At 43.5% G+C, this 21,968-nt stretch overlaps 1 protein-coding gene across 1 annotated transcript in view; it reads right to left on the reverse strand.

The window, feature by feature from the left end:
- Positions 1 to 1,914: 1,914 nt before the first annotated feature.
- The window catches only part of LOC139398521 (disks large homolog 3-like), a 32,393-nt gene continuing 12,339 nt past the window's right edge, over positions 1,915 to 21,968 (reverse strand). The window contains exons 3-8 of the mRNA XM_071144468.1: positions 15,319 to 15,369; positions 12,168 to 12,292; positions 10,980 to 11,149; positions 10,575 to 10,711; positions 7,918 to 8,062; positions 1,915 to 2,436 (exon numbers count right to left, since the gene is read on the reverse strand). Coding sequence (XP_071000569.1) covers positions 2,201 to 2,436; positions 7,918 to 8,062; positions 10,575 to 10,711; positions 10,980 to 11,149; positions 12,168 to 12,292; positions 15,319 to 15,369 — 864 coding nt within the window. The 3' untranslated portion in view covers positions 1,915 to 2,200. The remainder of the gene's footprint in view (positions 2,437 to 7,917; positions 8,063 to 10,574; positions 10,712 to 10,979; positions 11,150 to 12,167; positions 12,293 to 15,318; positions 15,370 to 21,968) is intronic.

Genomic DNA, 21,968 nt, shown 5'->3' on the forward strand with positions numbered 1-21,968 from the left:
AGGACAAATACACAGGACAATACACAGGACAACACACAGGCCAATTCACAGGACAAATACACAGGAGAAATACACACATGTACGTGCACATTCATAGCAACTATTACACACAAACATTGTAGAACTGCACGCCCACACGCGCCGTACAGTCATTGCCACGCACATCCCACATACACACACAGATGCACACGCACCCTCACTTACGCACACACACAATAGCTTGGGTATTAAGATGACTCTGCACCTCTGGGGCTTTCAAATCAAGTGAATGATGTTTCACTGTTTGGCCAAGAGGTCGTAAGGCAGAATGAGGGAGTATGGGATGGGCTTCTTTGAGGTATTTGGGGCTTCTTTGAGGTATTTGGGCTATACAGTGCCACCTCAGACAGAACTGAACCCTCCTTGCACAGCTAGTCAACCAGAGACAAACACATTGCCACACCGTTGGGAATCCCACTTAACTACATCTATCTACAAACAGTGCCTTCAGAAAGTATTTTTTCACCATTTTGTTATGTTACAGCCTTATTCAAAAATTGATATCTTTCTCATCAATCTACACACAATACCCCATAATCACAAAGCAAAAATTGTTTTTTAGAATTATTTGCTAATTTATTAGACCCTTTACTCAGTATTTTGTTGAAGCACCTTTGGCAGCGATTACAGTCTCTAGTCTTTTTGGGTATGATGCTACAAGCTTGGCACACCAGTATTTAGGCAGTTTCTCCCATTCTTCACTGCAGAACCTCTCAAGCTCTGTCAGGTTGGATGGGGAGCGTCATTGCACAGCTATTTTCAGGTATCTCCAGAGATGTTCAATCGGTTTCAAGTCCGGGCTCTGGCTGGGCCACTCAAGTACATTCAGAGACTTGTCCATAAGCCACTCCTGCATTGTTTTGGCAGTGTGCTTAGGGTCGTTGTACTGTTGGAAGGTTAACCTTTGCCCCAGTATACAGCCCTGAGCACTCTGGAGCAGGTTTTAAGGATCTCTCTGTACTTTATTCCGTTCATCTTTGCCTTCATCCTGACTAGTCTCCCTGAAAAACATCCCCACAGCATGATGCTGCCACCACCATGCTTCATCGTCGGGATGGTGCCAGATTTCCTCCAGACATGACGCTTGGCATTCAGGCCAAAGAGTTCAATCTTGGTTTCATCATACCAGATAATCTCATGGTCTGAGAGTCTTTTAGGTGCCTTTTGGTGCCTTTTGGCAAACTCCAAGTGGGCTGTCATGCATTTTACTGAGGAGTGGCTTCTGTCTGGCCACTCTACCATAAAGGCCTAATTGTTGGAGTGTTGCTGGAAGGTTCTCCCATCCCCACAGAGGAACTCTGGAGCTCTGTCAGAGTAACCATCGGGTTCTTGGTCACCTCCTTGACCAAGGACCTTCTCCCCGGATTGCTCAGTTTAGCCAGGCGGCCAGCTCTAGGAAGTCTTGGTGGTTCCAAACTTCTTCCATTTAAGAATGATGGAAGTCACTGTGTTCTTGGGGAGCTTCAATGCTGCATACATTTGTTGATACCCTTCCCCAGATCTGTGCCTTGACATAATCCTGTCTCTGAGCTCTATGGACAAATTCCTTCAACCTCATGGCTTGGTTTTTGCTCTGACATGCATTGTCAACTGTGGTACCTTATATAGACAGGTGTGTGCCTTTCCAAATCATGTCCAATCAATTGAATTTACCACAAATGGACCAATCAAGTTGTAGAAAAATTTCAAGGATACTCAATGCACCTGAGCTCAATTCCGAGTCTCAGAGCAAAGGGTTTGAATACTTATGTAAATAAGGTACTTTTGATTTGCAAACAAATCTAAAAAACAGGGTTCACTTTGTGATTATGGGGTATTGTGTATAGATTGAGATTTAAAAAATAACATTTTACAATAAGGCTGTACCGTAAATTTTTTGGGAAAATGTCAAGGGGTCTGAATACTTTCCGAAGGCACTGTGCTTATCACCAAAGAAAGCCACAACACCAACACCAACCTGGAATGCCAGGTAAAGCAACGGTCACCACACCAAAATCAAATAAGGAATATTCTAAAGTTCACGACAAAAAGCCTTTTACTGCTCTCTCTGATTGCTCTGTTTTGTCATGAGAAAGTGACTAACCCTAGATTGTAAAAAATACTATTAAACCTACATTCACATGGTGAAAACAATATAATACATTTTTGTGTGAATTTTACATTATATCATTCTGTTAAAAGATGAATGTGCTGTACAAGAATGAGATAATAAGAAAACATGCAAAAATGGTACTGACCTGGTGAAGTCTTCCTCCCCCAGCATGTGACGGGGGTCTGGGGAGTACCTGGAGGGCGTGACCTGGGGGGGCTGGCTGTAGACGGGCTTGGGCTCCATAGCTCCCATGTAGGCCATGCCTGAGTTGTGGCTGACGTGGTTGTCCACCATGGTGGGGAAGGCTGGAGGGAGGGCGGGGAGGGCCAGACCAGTAGATGGAAAGGAGGGATGATTAAAACAGTGGTCCACTGAAGGCCTGCCAGGACGGATCAACTCATTCCACTATCATACATGTGACGATGCCTGTTTATGGCCCAGAAAATACAGTATTCTCTCTACATTAGATTAGTCAGTGTGGGTAGTGTCTATACCTGAGTCCCCAGATTTACATTCCATCATGGGGGGCCACAGTACTTATAACCCATGGGGGGCTACAGTACTTACAACCCATGGGGGGCTACAGTACTTATAACCCATGGGGGGCTACAGTACTTATAACCCATGAGGGGGCTACAGTACTTATAACCCATGGGGGGCTACAGTACTTATGACCCACGGAGGGGCTACAGTACTTACAACCCATGGGGGGCTACAGTACTTATAACCCATGGGGGGCTACAGTACTTACAACCCATGGGGGGCTACAGTACTTATAACCCATGGGGGGCTACAGTACTTATAACCCATGAGGGGGCTACAGTACTTATAACCCATGGGGGGCTACAGTACTTATGACCCACGGAGGGGCTACAGTACTTACAACCCACGGGGGGCTACAGTCCTTTTAACCCATGGGGGGCTACAGTACTTTTAACCCATGATGGGCTACAGGACTTACAACCCACTACATGATGGGCTACAATCCTTTTAACCCACGGGGGGCTACAGTCCTTTTAACCCATGGTGGGCTACAGTACTTTTAACCTATGATGGGCTACAGGACTTACAACCCATGGGGGGCTACAGTACTTATAACCCATGGGGGGATACAGTACTTATAACCCATGGCTTTAAAAATCAACTATAGATCATCTGACTATACTGTAGAACACAAGTGTCAATATCATTCCATGGAGCGCCGAGTGTCTGCGGGTTTTCGCTCCTCCCTTGTGCTTGATGGATGAATTAAGGTCACGAATTAGTAAGGAACTCCCCACACCTGGTTGTCTGGGTTTAATTGAAAGGAAAAACCTGCAGACACTAGGCCCTCCATGGAATGAGTTTGACACCCCTGCTGTAGACAAGACTGTCAGAGCTGCTTTAAGTCAGTATGAAGGGCTTGCCCAAACCATGGCAACCATACATACTAAACAACAACCTACTATGCATTCGGAAAGTTTTCAGACCCGTTGACCGTTTCCTCATTTTGTTACGTTACAGCCTATTCTAAAATGTTTTTTTTTTTTAAATCCTCATCAATCTACACACAATTGTGCATAATGGCAAAGCAAAAACAGTTTTTAATTTTTTTTTTAGCAAATGTATTCAAAATAAAAAAAAACAGAATAACCTTATTTACATTAGTATTCAGAAACTTTGCTATGAGACTCGAAATTGAGCTCAGGTGCATCTTGTTTCCATTGATCATCCTTGAGATATTTCAACAACATGATTGGAGTCCACCTGTGGTAAATTAAATTGATTGAACATGATTTGGAAAGGCACACACCTGTCTGTATAAGGTACCACACTTGACAGTGCATGTCAGAGCAAAACCAAGCCATAAGGTCGAAGGAATTTGTCCATAGAGCTCAGAGACAGGATTGTGTCGAGGCACAGATCTGGGAAGGGTATCAAAAAATGTATACAACATTGGAGGTCCCCAAGAACACAGTGGCCTCCATCATTCTTAAATGGAAGAAGTTTGGAACCACCAAGACTCTTCCTAGAGCTGGCCGCCCGGCCAAACTGAGCAATCAGGCGAGAAAGGCCTTTTTCAGGGAGGTGACCAAGAACCCAATGGTAACTCTGACAGAGCTCCAGAGTTCCTCAGTGGAGATTGGAGAACCTTACAGAAGGACAATCATCTCTGCAGCACTCCACCAATCAGGCCTTTATGGTAGAGGGGCCAGACGGAAGCCATTCCTCGGTAAAAGGCACATGACAGCCCACTTGGAGTTTGCCAAAAGGCACCTAAAGACTCTCAGACCATAAGACACAAGATTCTCTTTGGCCTGAATGTCAAGTGTCACGTCTGTAGGAAACCTGGCACCATTCCTACCGTGAAGCATGGTGGTGGAAGAATCATGCTGTGGGAATAATTTTTCAGGCGGAAGTTACTGGGAGACCAGTCGAGGGAAAGATGAACGGAGCAAAGTACAGAGAGATCCTTGATGAAAACCTGCTCCAGAGCACTCATGACCTCAGACTGGGGCGAAGGTTCACCTTCCAACAGGACAATGACCCTAAGCTAACAGCCAAGACAACGCAGCAGTGGCTTCGGGACAAGTCTCTGAATGTCCTTGAGTAGCCCAGCCAAAGCCTGGACTTGAACCCGATCGAACATCTCTGGAGAGACCTGAAAATAGCTGTGCCGCGACGCTCCCCATCCACCTGACAGTCTGAGAGGATCTGAAGAGAAGAATGTGAGAATCTACCCAAATACAGGTGTGCTAACCTTGTAGCGTCATACCCAAGAAGAGGCTGCAATCGCTGCCAAAGGTGATTCAACAAAGTACTGAGTAAAGGGTCTGAATACTTATATAAATTTAATATTTTTATTTTATTTTTATAAACTGTATATAAATTTGCACACATTTCTAAAAACCTATTTTTGCTTTGTCCTTATGGGTTATTGTGTGTAGACTGATGAGGGAAACAATTTAATACATTTTAGAATAAAGCTGTAACGTAACAGAATGTGGAAAAAGTCAAGGGGTCTGAATACTTTCTGAATGCACTGTATACAGTCCTTTTCTTGAGGGGGTGGATCAGATTTAATCATTCAAATAGATTGCAGCTTCTATCAATGTAATTATCTGCATCATTTCCAATCCCCCATATATATTTTTTGTAAATATATACTGTATATTATTTTAAATATATACAGTACCAGTCAAAAGTTTGGACACACCTACTCAGTCAAGGGTTTTTCTTCATTTTAAAATCAAAATATATGTTATATTTGAGATTCTTCAAAGTAGCCACACTCTGCCTTGATGACAGCTTTGCGCACTCTTGGCATTCTCTAAACCAGCTTCATGAGGTAGTCACCTGGAATGCATTTCAATTAACAGGTGTGCCTTGTTAAAAGTTAATTTGCAGAATTTCTTTCCTTTTTAATGTGTTTGAGCCAATCATTTGTGTTGTGACAAGGTAAGAGTGGTATACAGAAGATAGCCCTATTTGGTAAAATACCAACTCCATATTATGGCATTAACAGCTCAAATAAGCAAAGAGAAATGACAGTCCATCATTACTTTAAGACATGAAGGTCAGTCAATACGGAACATTTCAAGAACTTTAAAGTTTCTTCAAGTGCAGTCGCAAAAAACATCAAGCGCTATGATGAAACAGGCTCTCATGAGGAACGCCACAGGAAAAGAAGACCCAGATTTACCTCTGCTGCAAAGGATAAGTTCATCAAAGTTACCAGCATCAGAAATTGCAGCCCAAATAAATATTTCACAGAGTTCAAGTAACAGACACATCTCAACATCAACTGTTCAGAGGAGACTGCGTGAATCAGGCCTTCGTGGTTGATTTGCTGCAAAGAAACCACTACTAAAGGACACCAATAAGAAGAAGAGACATGCTTGGGCCAAGAAACACGAACAATGTACATTAGACCAGTGGAAATCTGTCCTTTGGTCTGATAAGTCCAAATATGACATTTATGGTTCCAACTGCCGCGTCCTTGTGAGACGCAGAGTAGGTGAACGGATGATCTCCGCATGTGTGGTTCCCACCGTGAATCATGGAGGAGGAGGTGTGATGGTGTGGGGGTGCTTTGCCGGTGACACTGTAAGTGATGTACTGTATTTAGAATAAACGAGTTGGACACCAGAGTGAAAGAAAAGCAGCCAACAAGTGCTCAGCATATGTAGGAACTCCTTCAAGACTGTTGGAAAAGCATTCCAGGTGAAGCTGGTTGAAAGAATGCCAAGAGTGTTCAAAGCTGACATCAAGGCAAAGGGTGGCTACTTTGAAGAATCTCAAATATAAAATATATTTAGATTTGTTTAACACTTTTTGGTTACATGATTCAATATGTGTTTTTTCATAGTTTTGATGTCTTCACTATATTCTACAATGTAGAAAAAAGTAAAAAAATGAAGAAATACCCTTGAAATAGTAGGTGTGTCCAAACCTTTGACTGGTACTATATATATATATATATACAAATATAACATATAATATTTTGTATGTATTTTCCTTTATTATTTTCCCCTAACCCTACCACCCCTCCCCTAATTGGAGTAAACTAATAGACAACCATACTTAGGCTTCTACTTCCAGCTTATACACACTACATACATTTTACGGACACAGTATATTTAAATTAGTTTATTTTGTTTGTTTTAATATACAGTCCTACTGTACAGGCCCTTTGATAATAAACCACTGGTTGACATGCATATTGTTTGGTGCCATACAGGATACCTGTATTAATTACATATAGTCAAGTACAGGTGTGTGTGTGTGTTTGTGTGTGGCTCTTCTGTAAATCGATGTGTGTGGCTGGCAAGAGCCCCAGGCCGTGGGTTCTCCTGAGCAGGCATGTGTGGATGTGAGAAAGCCTCCCCACTCAGTAGGAGAGAGAGACAGACAGACAGAGCTGTTGCAGTGGGCAGCAGTGTGTGCTCACCATGTAGGAGTCTGGGCACAGCTGCGCTGAGGAGAACACACTGAAGCAGCTCTACCACTCACTAGGATAATCTATAATCATCCCTGTTACAGGGACAATGACATACACCTAGACTTAATGCTAATCAACAGAGCATTCTTCACACAACTGTTGCCGGGGTTTGTTTTTGAGGTTGAGGTATGAAATGATAATGAGCGGTGTGAATAGAGAGCCAGTGTTATTACTGCAGGGTTCCTGTGGTCTTCCATTAAAACAAACTGTGGACCAACTGAGTGGCACAGCGGTCTAAGGTACTGCATCGCAGTGCTAGCGGCGATGGGTTTGATACCGGGCTGTGTCGCAGCCGTCCGCGACTGGAGACCCATGAGGCGGTGGACAATTGGCCCAGCGTCGTCCGGGTTTGGCCGACCGGGATGTCCTTGTCCCGTCGCGCTCTTGCGACTCCTGTGGCGGGCCGGGCGTATGCACTCTGACACGGTCGCCAGGTGTACATTGTTTCCTCCCACACATTGGTGTGGCTGGCTTCCGGAATAAGCGAGCATTGTGTCAAGAAGCAGTGCGGTTTGGCGGGGTCGTGTTCCGGAGGACGCAGAGATTTCGACCTCTCCTGAGTGTTGCAGCGATGGGGCAAGACTGTAACTACCAATTAGATATCATGAAATTGGGGAGAAAAAGGGGCAAAAAGTACAAACATGAAAAAAATGATTTATAAAAACTGTCTGCTGGTACCATTGAGGCAAGGCCTGGGATATAAAAGTGTAGTTGGATGCATTATAAGCAGTATGAGGGTAGGAGAGTGGGAGTGTTTAGTGTGAGCTACAGTGGACTACAGTTGCTAGCAGAAGAAGGTACGTACTGCTGGAGTAGTCTGGAGGGGCATACATGTCGTTGAGGTGCACGGGTCCGGGCTTGGCCACCTTGAGGTAGACCATGTCAGAGGTGTTCTTCAGCGCCGCCACCGCCTCCTCGTGACGCACGTCCTGCAGGATGATGTTGTTCACCTGGAGCACACAGACCACAGGGAAATCCTCAGGTCCACAACACCGAGGCTTATAGCTACCTCTCTTAGTTTGCCTGAGCCACACCCAAATCAATCATACACTACTGTTGCTGTGTCCTACTAAGATACCGCGTGTGATATGCGAGCATAAGATGACGCCGACGGAGATGGTCCACATCTTACGTGCTCCAACCCGACTGACTCGGTACCGGTACTCCTTGTATATAGCCTCCGTATTGTTATTTATTGTGTTACTATTTCTGATTTTTATTGTACACATTTTCGTACTTTTTAACTCTGCATTGTTGGGAAAGGGCTCGTTAGTAAGTATTTCACGGTAAAGTCACCTGTATTCGGGGCATGTGACAAATAACATTGGATTTGATTTGAAAATACTTTTGAAGGTTTTGAAGAGAGCTGCTCTATATTATAATAGAGATTGTTTACTCCGGGAGCCACCACGTCTGCATCATTGTGTCTACAGATAAAGTCATGGATTTGGGAAAACACTTTAATCAAATAGCATAAATGATCAATACGGCCGTCCGCACAGCTTTCCCCCCACAAAGGTTGTAGTGCCTTAATTACTTTGTTTTTATGTATGACAGCCTTAAACACATCTCAAATTCTTCAAACAGCGTTGTCAATCATTCAGCCTGACAGGTGGTCCAATTTATCTTCTGCCAGTGTGGAACAGAATATGCCCGGGGAGCAGCCGGGACGTTTGAGCCCAGTCTGCAGCACCATTTCAGTCACACACATGGCCATAAACGCTGAAGAGTGTCGCCTGGCTCTCTTGCAGGGAGAAACGGCCAGGGAAGAGCACCTAGAGGCCTTTTGTGCAGGGTATGAATGTAGATCAGTGTCCTGATGTGTGCAGGGTATGAATGTAGATCAGTGTCCTGATGTGTGCAGGGTATGAATGTAGATCAGTGTCCTGATGTGTGCAGGGTATGAATGTAGATCAGTGTCCTGATGTGTGCAGGGTATGAATGTAGATCAGTGTCCTGATGTGTGCAGGGTATGAATGTAGATCAGTGTCCTGATGTGTGCAGGGTATGAATGTAGATCAGTGTCCTGATGTGTGCAGGGTATGAATGTAGATCAGTGTCCTGATGATTGCAGGGTATGAATGTAGATCAGTGTCCTGATGTGTGCAGGGTATGAATGTAGATCAGTGTCCTGATGTGTGCAGGGTATGAATGTGGATCAGTGTCCTGATGTGTGCAGGGTATGAATGTAGATCAGTGTCCTGATGTATGCAGGGTATGAATGTAGATCAGTGTCCTGATGTGTGCAGGGTATGAATGTAGATCAGTGTCCTGATGTATGCAGGGTATGAATGTAGATCAGTGTCCTGATGTGTGCAGGGTATGAATGTAGATCAGTGTCCTGATGTGTGCAGGGTATGAATGTAGATCAGTGTCCTGATGTGTGCAGGGTATGAATGTAGGTGGGGATGGAGTGTAAAAAAGAACTCTGGTGCTGTTCTGCAAGTGGCCATGGACACGAGTGTTGCTGCTGCCAAACGTTGTTTGTTTGTTTGTTTTGTCACAAACTGGGTGAAGTAATGCGCACTATTATGCATTAAACGCACGAGTGACTGGCAAGGATTCCTGGACTACTACTAACATGGCTGATTATTTTCAGCATCACGCAATGTTCCACTGCTACGACGCCACACCTGGCACAGGGTGATCGGGCTTCATGGACATACACCAGGAAGGAGCTCCTAGCACTACGGGACTATGGAGATTAACCGCCGGGCGGCCTGCTGAGCGAAGTGCCAGAGGAGCTGCTACACCGGCGGGGAGCAGAGCGATGGCAGCGGCCTCCAACAGCACTTCCACTTCCTGCTTGGACTCAGGATCTATGGAGTCAACCAGAAGATCATCTCCTCTTCTATAGATCCTCCATTAAGTCAATCCTCTACACTACAGCATGTTCACATGGTTTGCTAACCTGACAGCTCAAAGCCTAAACCTTGAGAATGACCAAGACAACAGGGAAGATAATAGGCATGACCTCCAGGACATTATACAGGATACCGTCATCAGACCGGCCAGAAAGGTCAAATCGGACCCCACACCTGCACTGAACACAGAGTTCCAGCTGATGCCATCGAGGAGGCTACAGGGTGTTTATACGCAGGCTGAACAGATATAAACTGTAGGCCTTCATCATGTGGAACTGCCCCCTCGTCACAGCCTTGCCTGACATGAACTTATTCATGTTGGGGGGTTGTGTCAATTGATTCTATGTACTTACGTAGAAGAAGCAGCACACTTGACGAGTCAAATTTCTCCTCGGGGACAATAAAGTATATCATAACATTACAGTAAGAGAATCAAGAGTGTCCTTGGGCATCCATCAGAGCTCAGTATCTGTGTGATTGACTGGGTATGGAACAAGACTGTGTTAGGCTGCTGAGCTTAAGACAAACCGCCTCTGCTACATCAAAGCAGGGCTAAACTCAGTTAATGAAGGAAGGTCCAGAGTAGATGTGTTCTTACAGCTAGCAGGCGGTCTCCGGTCTGCAGCCGTCCATCTTTCTGCGCGGCCCCGCCCTCGATGATCTTTGTGATGTAGATGCTGTTGTCTCCAGGGATGTGCTGGTTGCCGATCCCCCCAGCGATGCTGAAGCCAAGGCCTGGGGTAAGAAGCACACAGAGGACAGTCAGTACTGGTTCACAGGCTGATCTCTAGGGGTTGGGGTCAATTCCACTTCCTTTTAGACAGCTAAGTAAAGAATAGAAACTTACATTCAGGTTCTCGGAAATAATCTCAATTTATGTTCCAATTTCAGAGTTGAACTGGAATTTCCCAAGGAAACAGGGGTTTAGTTAAGTTATAGGGGCCTAGAAAATCCTGTCCCTCCCAATGAGGATTAATTCATGTACATAGTGTATATCGCTGACCTTTGGGCCCCTTGAGCAGGTTGATCTCCAGGATGGTCTCAGGAGGGGCCTGTCTTCTCCTGACCAGCAGCCTGACCACAGGGCCAGCCTCTTTCAGGGCCTCCACCGCCCGGCTGTGGACTACCTCAGAGACATCCACCTCGTTCACACGCAGCACACAGTCATTCACCCTGGTGAGATGAGGGGAAAAAAAGTTCATATTTGACAATGCTGTTAGTACTGTAAAAACACATGCATGCTATCTATACATGCAACCCTAGTCAATCCACAGGCTCAACAATACAGACTGAATCAAATACATGCACCCCCAGTCAATCCACAGGCTCAACAATACAGACTGAATCGAATACTTGCATCCCCAGTCAATCCACAGGCTCAACAATACAGACTGAATCAAATACATGCACCCCCAGTCAATCCACAGGCTCAACAATACAGACTGAATCGAATACTTGCATCCCCAGTCAATCCACAGGCTCAACAATACATGCAACTGTCAATCCACATCAAATACATGATTCAAATACATGCAACCCTAGTCAATCCACAGGCTCAACAATACAGACTGATTCAAATACATGCACCCCCAGTCAATCCACAGGCTCAACAATACAGACTGATTCAAATACATGCACCCCCAGTCAATCCACAGGCTCAACAATACAGACTGATTCAAATACATGCACCCCCAGTCAATCCACAGGCTCAACAATACAGACTGAATCAAATACATGCACCCCCAGTCAATCCACAGGCTCTACAATATGGACTGAATCAACTGTTAGTCAGACTGCTTGTCAAAAATGCACGCACACACACACGCACGCACACACACACAAACACAGGCCAGCCCCACACCAAAAGCACTCAATATCATATACATTTTTTTAGGCTTTGGTTTCCCAGTGAATCATAACTTAGTGGAAACACAAACAGAGCCCGGTGGCAGAGAGCTGTAGACACACACACACACACACACACACACACACACACACACACACACACACACACACACACACACACACACACACACACACACACACACACACACACACACACACACACACACACACACACACACACACACACACACACACACAGAGCTCTGGCTGCCTGGCGGGACATGGTATAGTGAAAGAGAGAGAGAGAAAAAGAGAGAGAGAGAAAGAGAGAGGGGGACTAACTTACCCCAGCCTGCCGTCCATAGCTGCAGCTCCACCAGGGATGATCTTGGTGATGAAGATCCCTGGGTCATCTGGGATGTGTGGATTGTCCATCCCCCCAGCGATGCTGAAGCCCAGGCCAGAGTTACCCTGCAGAAGGGTTATGAGGCAGGGATCATATTTTTAATCTTTTGTTTGTTGTGTAGTAAATATTTCAGCTTTTACTTTCATTGTTTTATATTTGTTTTTTTCTTGTGAAGAACATTGCGTTGCGTTCCATGTCTGAAATATGCTGTGTAAATAAAGCTTGATTTGATTCGATTACACATACAGTAGAGAGGCACAATAGACACACACACAAACACACACGTGAGCGTTCAGCCGTGCACACGTTCACACACAGACACAGCTCTACTGCATAAGTGATGGGTTTGCGTCCCACTCTAGGAGTGTGGACTCAAGGTCAGTGGGATAATGGGCTTCTTAATGGTATAGGAGTCTCAGGGGAACATGAGCTGTATGCAGACTGCTCAGGGGAACATGAGCTCTATGCAGACCGCTCAGGGGAACATGAGCTCTATGCAGACCGCTCAGGGGAACATGAGCTCTATGCAGACCGCTCAGGGGAACATGAGCTCTATGCAGACCGCTCAGGGGAACATGAGCTCTATGCAGACCGCTCAGGGGAACATGAGATCTATGCAGACCGTTCAGGGGAACATTAGATCCATGCAGACCGTTCAGGAGAACATGAGATCTATGCAGACCGCTCAGGGGAACATTAGCTCTATGCAGACCGCTCAGGGGAACATTAGCTCTATGCAGACCGCTCAGGGGAACATTAGCTCTATGCAGACCGCTCAGGGGAACATTAGATCTATGCAGACCGTTCAGGGGAACATTAGATCTATGCAGACCGTTCAGGGGAACATTAGATCTATGCAGACCATTCAGGAGAACATGAGATCTATGCAGACCGTTCAGGGGAACATGAGATCTATGCAGACCCCTTTGGGGAATTCAACATTGCTGATGACCACGGCACTTTCTCATACATTCAGTGTGCTTTATACTATACTGAACACAAATATAAACACAACATCTAAAGTCTTGGTCCCATGTTTCATGAGCTGAGGAGTATTTATTCTGTAGTAAAGCCCTTTTGTTGGCAGAATCTCATTCTGATTGGTTGGGCATGGCTCCTCAGTGGGTGGGCCTGGCTGCCTAGTGGGTAGGCTTATGCCTTCCAAGGCCCACCCATGGCTGCACCCCTGTCCAGTCATGTGAAATCCATTGATTAGGGCCCAATTTCATTTATTTCAATTGACTGATTTCCTCATATGAACTGTAACTCAGTAAAATAATTGAAATTGTTGCATGTTGCGTTTATATTTTTGTTCAGTATACAGTACATACTGAGATCAGGTCACTTAACTCTAAATGTAAGACAAAGCAGTCCAAATGGTGTGGGTCTAATCTTTTTTTTTTTTACGGACGGATTCATAAGTGGAAGAGAAGATTCAGGGAAGTTTCATTTCTCTAAAGACTTGGCACACAACTTTCCTTTCTTCTCTCGATATATCTATGCACCCCCCTTCACCCCCCCCCCCCCACCCCCCCCCCCCCCACCTCTCCCTCAGCATGACAAAGCACCCATTTGGATCCAGTGGGCCCAGGCGTGCTGTTCTATCTGACAGCTGCAGAGACAGGCTCCAAACAAGACAGCTGAGAAGACTTCGCTTTATTCTTTTCTATAATTAATGAGCAACGGTCGCAACCAATTAGGACAGAGGGAGGCTGAGGCCTCCCAGTGCGCTTCTCCCAATCCAAAAGGAGTGCACTGGGCCCGACCATCAACTGTTACCCACCCACAGTCCTTTTAAAGTGTGATTTTTATCTAGTTTATTTAAGCCTCTGCATGCAGAAATGCCACTCAGAGGGGGAGATGGAGAAAACAGCCCTGCATCTCTCTGTGGGTGGAATAACGAGAGTAGGAATATACAGGATGTCTGCCCTGCACTATAGACTGAACTCTGCCACTGACAAGTGCAACTGTCAATGTTCCTGAGAGTGTGTGTGTATGGGGAGAGGACGTAAGAAATATTGAATATGTGTGCTGTTTAAAGATGCAATGCGAGGCATATAGGGGTCTGACGAAGACTGATGTATACTGACGTCATAATCTTTGTCGCTCCTACGTATAGAATTACTATATGTAATATATTCAAAATGTCATATGTGATAGAGAAATCATTTGCTTTGGTTTTCTATAATATATTATACTGAACAAAAATATAAATGCAACACGTAACAATTTCAAAGATTTTACTGAGTTACAATTGAAGGAAATCAGTCAATTGAAATGAACTCATTAGGCAATAATCTATGGATTTCACATGACTGGGCAGGGGTGCAGCCATGGGTGGGCCTTGGAAGGCATAAGCCTACCTACTAGGCAGCCAGGCCCACCCACTGAGGAGCCAGGTTCAGCCAATCAGAATTTGTATTTCCCCACAAAACAGACAGAAATACTCCTCAGCACCCCCCCCCCCCCGCGGTTGTGAGGCTGGTTGGACGTACTGCCAAATTCTCTAAAATGACATTGGAGGCAGATGATGGTAGAGAAATGAACATTCAATTCTCTGGCAACAGCTCTGGTGGACATTCCTGAAGTCAGCGTGCCAATTGCAATCTCCCTCAAAACTTGAGACATATGTGGCATTGTGTTGTGTGACGAAACTGCACATTTTAAAGTGGCCTTTTATTTGTCCCCAGCACAAGGTGCACCTGTGTAATGATCATGCTGTTTAATCAGCTTCTTGATATGCCACACCTGTCAGGTGGATGGATTATCTTGGCAAAGGATAAATGCTCACTAATAGGAACGTCAACTAATTTGTGTACAACATTTGAGAGAAATAAGCTTTTTGTGCACATTGAACATTTCTGGAATCTTTTATTTCAGCTCATGAAACATGGGACCAACATGTTGCGTTTATATTTTTGTTCAGTTTATATGCAACATTTACTGTACTGCGAAACCTTCAAGCCAAAGAGAGCCGCTTACTGCCATCTAGCGGGAAAAGCTGATGTGTTTAACAAAATGCTTTGAAGAACACATCTGATCACAAGACGTGAACATAATAAGTGGTTATAAAGGTTTTAGTGAACCTCACCCTTTCCAAGATGATCTCGTCATATTTATACATCCCATCACTGCCATTTACCTGTCAACACAGAACACATGCATGTAATTTACATCACCATCATCATCATCATCATCCCTCATGAAAACATTGTACAAATAATATGAAACAGAAAAGGATAAAAGAACATTGACTGTGATCTTTCATCTCAGTATAATCATTTTTAATTACCATAGACTTGAACACAGACATACAGGTAACTGCCAAAACAAAGGAAACACTTGCGTAAATGAGGGATACAAAGTATATTGAAAGCAGGTGCTTCCACACTAGAGGTCGACCGATGAATCGGAATGGCCAATTAATTCGGGCCGATTTCAAGTTTTCATAACAATCGGAAATCTGTATTTTTGGACACCGATTTGGCCAATTTTTTTTTTACACCTTTATTTAATCTTTATTTGACTAGGAAGTCAGTTAAGAACACATTCTTATTTTCAATAACAGCCTAGGAATGGTGGGTTAACTGCCTCGTTCAGGGGCAGAACAACAGATTTTTACCTTGTCAGCTCGGGGGATTCAATCTTGCAACCTTGCAGTTAACTAGTTCAACTCTCTAACCACCTGCCTCTCATTGCACTCCACGAGGAGCCTGCCTGTTACGCGAATGCAATAAGCCAAGGTAAGTTGCTAGCTAGCATTAAACTTATCTTATAAAAACAATCAATCAATCAATCATAATCACTAGTTAACTACACATGGTTGATGATATTACTAGCATATCTAGCGTGTCCTGCGTTGCATATAATCGATGCGGTGCATATCGTTGCTCCAATGTGTACCTAACCATAAACATCAATGCCTTTCTTAAAATACACAGAAGTATATATTTTTAAACCTGCATATTTAGCTAAAATAAATCCAGGTTAGCAGGCAATATTAACCAGGTGAAATTGTGTCACTTCTCTTGCGTTCATTGCACGCAGAGTCAGTGTATATGCAACAGTTAGGGCCACCTAATTTGCCTGAATTTTACATAATTTTGGCATAACATTGAATGTTGTGCAATGCAACAGGAATATTTAGACTTATGGATGCCACCTTTTAGATAAAATACGGAACGGTTCCGTATTTCACTGAAAGAATAAACATCTTGTTTTCGAGATGATGGTTTCTGGATTTGACCATGTTAATGACCTAAGGCGCGTATTTCTGTGTGTTATCATGTTATAACTAAATCTATGATTTGATAGAGCAGTCTGACTGAGCGATGGTAGGCACCAGCAGGCTTGTAAGCATTTATTCAAACGGCACTTTCGTGCGTTTGCCAGCAGCTGTTAATGACTTCAAGCCTATCAACTCCCGAGATTAGGCTGGTGTAACCGATGTGAAATGGCTAGCTAGTTAGCGGGGTGGGCGCTAATAGCGTTTCAAACGTCACTCGGTCTGAGACTTGGAGTAGTTATTCCCCTTGCTCTGCATGGGTAACTCTGCTTCGAGGGTGGCTGTTGTCGTTGTGTTCCTGGTTCGAGCCCAGGTAGGAGCGAGGAGAGGTACGGAAGCTATACTGTTACACTGGCAATACTAAAGTTCCTATAAGAACATCCAATAGTCAAAGGTTAATGAAATACAAATGGTATAGAGAGAAATAGTCCTATAATTCCTATAATAACTACAACCCAAAACTTCTTACCTGGGAATATTGAAGACTCCTGTTAAAAGGAACCACCAGCTTTCATATGTTCTCATGTTCTGAGCAAGGAACTTAAACGTTAGCTTTCTTACATGGCACATATTGCACTTTTACTTTCTTCTCCAACACTTTGCTTTTACATTATTTAAACCAAATTGAACATGTTTCATTATTTATTTGAGGCTAAATTAATTTTATTGATGTATTATATTAAGTTAAAATAAGTGTTCATTCAGTATTGTTGTAATTGTCATTATTACAAATACATTAAAAAAATGTGCCAATTAATCGGTATCGGCTTTTTTTGGTCCTCCAATTATCGGTATTGGCGTTGAAAAATCCTAATCGGTCGACCTCTATTCCACACAGGTGTGATTCCTGAGTTAATTAAGCAATTAACATCCCATCTTGCTGGTCATGTATAAAAATTCTGGGCAGGCCATTATTTGGCCTACCATGGCTAAATAAGAGATCTCAGTGACTTTGAAAGAGGGGTCTCAAAGTAGCATAGGGAGTTTAAAGGATGTGTGTCTCAGTCACCAGATCTCAACCCATTTGAACAGTTATGGGAGATTCTGGAGCGGAGTCTGAGACTGCATTTTCCAACACCATCAACAAAACACCAAATGATGGAATTTCTCATGGAAGAATGGTGTCACACCCCTCCAATAGAGTTCCAGACACCTGTAGAATCTATGCCAAGGTGGATTGAAGCTTTTCTGGCAGCTTGTGTTGGCCCAACGCCCTACTAAGACATGCTATGTTGGTGTTTCCTTCATTATGGCTGTTACAGTGCCTTCAGAAAGTATTCATACCCCTTGACTTATTCCACATTTTGTTGTGTTACAGGCTGGATTCAAAATGGATTAAATGCATTTGTTTTCTCTCACCCATCTACACACAATAAGCGATACTGACACATCCATCAAGCTCTGTCACAGGAGGCTGGTGGCATTGAGGAGGACGGGCTCATAGTAATGGCTGGAACGGAACAAATAGAACGCTATCAAACTCATCAAACATGGTTTCTATGTGTTTGATACCATATACTTGAAAATATGAAGAGTGGTAGTAGTATTGTGTTGTATTGGATTTGCCCCCAAAAATTACACTTTATAATTGCTTTGCCACATTTTTTGCAGCATTACTTCAGTGCCTTGTTGCAAACAGGATGCATGTTTTGGAATATTTTTTATTCTGTACAGGCTTCCTTTTTTTCACTCTGTCATTTAGGCTGGAATTGTGGAGTAACTACAATGTTGGCGTTCCTCAGTTTTCTCCCATCACAGCCATTAAAGTCTGCAACTGTTTTAAAGTCACCACTGGCCTCATGGTGAAATCCTGAACTTATTTAGGCTTGCCATAACAAAGGGGTTGAACAAGTATTAACTCAAGACATTTCAACTTTAAATTTTTAACGAATTGGTAAACATTTCTACAAACATAATTCCACTTTGCCATTATGGGGTATTGTGTGTTGTAGGCCAGAGACAAACAATGTGGAAAAGGTCAAGGGGTGTGAATACTTTCTGAAGGCCCTGTACCTGTAAATAAAACATAGCATTACTGGTTTGGGCAATTATATCCAGATTTTTTGCAATGAACACACAAATATGATATTTAAATATGTTGCATTATCATACTAAATGCATAACTGCATCATATTCATGCTGTAGTGGCAGTGTCAATAGAAATCATGAAATAGATCCACATGGTGAACACAGCAGGATGCTGCAACTGTGAGACACATCCATTTACAAAGAGAGAAAAACATAATAGATACTCCATCCACACAGAGAGACAACAGAATAGCAACACCATCCACACAGAGAGACAACAAAATAGACACACCATCCACACAGAGAGACAACAGAATAGACACTCCATCCAGACAGAGAGACAACAGAATAGACACACCATCCACACAGAGAGACAACAGAATAGACACACCATCCACACAGAGACAACAGAATAGATACTCCATCCACACAGAGAGACAACAGAATAGACACACCATCCACACAGAGAGACAACAGAATAGACACTCCATCCACACAGAGAGACAACAGAATAGATACTCCATCCACACAGAGAGGCAACCGAATAGACACTCCATCCACACAGAGAGACAACAGAATAGATATTCCATCCACACAGAGAGACAACAGAATAGATACTCCATCCACAGAGACAACAGAATAGATATTCCATCCACACAGAGAGACAACATAATATATACTCCATCCACACAGAGAGACAACAGAATATATACTCCATCCACACAGAGAGGCAACAGAATAGATACTCCATCCACACAGAGAGACAACAGAATAGATATTCCATCCACACAGAGAGACGACAGAATAGATACTCCATCCACACAGAGAGACAACAGAATAGATACTCCATCCACAGAGACAACAGAATAGATATTCCATCCACACAGAGAGACAACAGAATATATACTCAATCCACACAGAGAGACAACAGAATAGACACTCCATCCACACAGAGAGGCAACAGAATAGATACTCCATCCACACAGAGAGACAACATAATAGATACTCCATCCACACAGTTAAACAACAGAATAGATACTCCATCCACACAGAGAGACAACAGAATAGACACTCCATCCACACAGAGAGGCAACAGAATAGATACTCCATCCACACAGAGAGACAACAGAATAAACACACCATCCACACAGAGACACAACAGAAAAGACACTCCATCCACACAGAGAGGCAACAGAATAGATACTCCATCCACACAGAGAGACAACAGAATAGATAATCCATCCACACAGTTAAACAACAGAATAGATACTCCATCCACACAGAGAGACAACAGAATAGACACTCCATCCACACAGAGAGGCAACAGAATAGATACTCAATCCACACAGAGAGACAACAGAATAGATACTCCATCCACACAGAGAGGCAACAGAATAGACACTCCATCCACACAGAGAGACAACAGAATAGATATTCCATCCACACAGAGAGACGACAGAATAGATACTCCATCCACAGAGACAACAGAATAGATATTCCATCCACACTGAGAGACAACAGAATAGATACTCCATCCACACAGAGAGACAACAGAATAGACACTCCATCCACACAGAGAGGCAACAGAATAGATACTCCATCCACACAGAGAGACAACAGAATAGATACTCCATCCACACAGTAAAACAACAGAATAGATACTCCATCCACACAGAGAGACAACAGAATAGACACTCAATCCACACAGAGAGGCAACAGAATAGATACTGAATCCACACAGAGAGACAACAGAATAGATACTCCATCCACACAGAGAGGCAACAGAATAGACACTCCATCCACACAGAGAGACAACAGAATAAACACACCATCCACACAGAGACACAACAGAAAAGACACTCCATCCACACAGAGAGACAACAGAATAGATAATCCATCCACACAGTTAAACAACAGAATAGATACTCCATCCACACAGAGAGACAACAGAATAGACACTCCATCCACACAGAGAGGCAACAGAATAGATACTCAATCCACACAGAGAGACAACAGAATAGATACTCCATCCACACAGAGAGGCAACAGAATAGACACTCCATCCACACAGAGAGACAACAGAATAGATATTCCATCCACACAGAGAGACAACAGAATAGATACTCCATCCACAGAGACAACAGAATAGATATTCCATCCACACTGAGAGACAACAGAATAGATACTCCATCCACACAGAGAGACAACAGAATAGACACTCCATCCACACAGAGAGGCAACAGAATAGATACTCCATCCACACAGAGAGACAACAGAATAGATACTCCATCCACACAGTAAAACAACAGAATAGATACTCCATCCACACAGAGAGACAACAGAATAGACACTCCATCCACACAGAGAGGCAACAGAATAGATACTGAATCCACACAGAGAGACAACAGAATAGATACTCCATCCACACAGAGAGGCAACAGAATAGACACTCCATCCACACAGAGAGACAACAGAATAGATATTCCATCCACACAGAGAGACAACAGAATAGATACTCCATCCACAGAGACAACAGAATAGATATTCCATCCACACAGAGAGACAACAGAATATATACTCCATCCACACAGAGAGACAACAGAATATATACTCCATCCACACAGAGAGGCAACAGAATAGATAATCCATCCACACAGAGAGACAACAGAATAGATATTCCATCCACACAGAGAGACAACAGAATAGATATTCCATCCACAGAGAGACAACAGAATATATATTCCATCCACACAGAGAGACAACAGAATATATACTCCATCCACACAGAGAGACAACAGAATAGATATTCCATCCACACAGAGACAGCAAAATAGATACTCCACCCACACAGAGACAACAGAATTGATACTCCATCCACACAGAAAGACAACAGAATTGATACTCCATCCACACAGAGAGACAACAGAATATATACTCCATCCACAGAGAGACAACAGAATAGAAATTATATCCACACAGAGAGACAACAAAATAGATACTCCACCCACACAGAGAGGCAACAAAATAGATACTCCACCCACACAGAGAGGCAACAGAATATAGTATACATCCACACAGACCGGCAACAGAATAGATACTCCATCCACACAGAGAGGCAACAGAATATATACTCAATCCACACAGAGAGACAACAGAATAGATACTCCATCCACACAGAGGCAACAAAATAGATACTCCATCCACACAGAGGCAACAGAATATATACTCCATCCACACAGAGAGACAACAGAATAGATACTCCATCCACACAGAGAGACAACAGAATAGATACTCCATCCACACAGAGGCAACAGAATAGATACTCCATCCACACAGTAAAACAACAGAATAGATACTCCATCCACACAGAGAGACAACAGAATAGACACTCCATCCACACAGAGAGGCAACAGAATAGATACTGAATC

The sequence above is a fragment of the Oncorhynchus clarkii genome, unplaced genomic scaffold (genome assembly GCF_045791955.1).
Source record: "Oncorhynchus clarkii lewisi isolate Uvic-CL-2024 unplaced genomic scaffold, UVic_Ocla_1.0 unplaced_contig_11689_pilon_pilon, whole genome shotgun sequence".
NCBI lineage: Eukaryota > Metazoa > Chordata > Actinopteri > Salmoniformes > Salmonidae > Oncorhynchus > Oncorhynchus clarkii.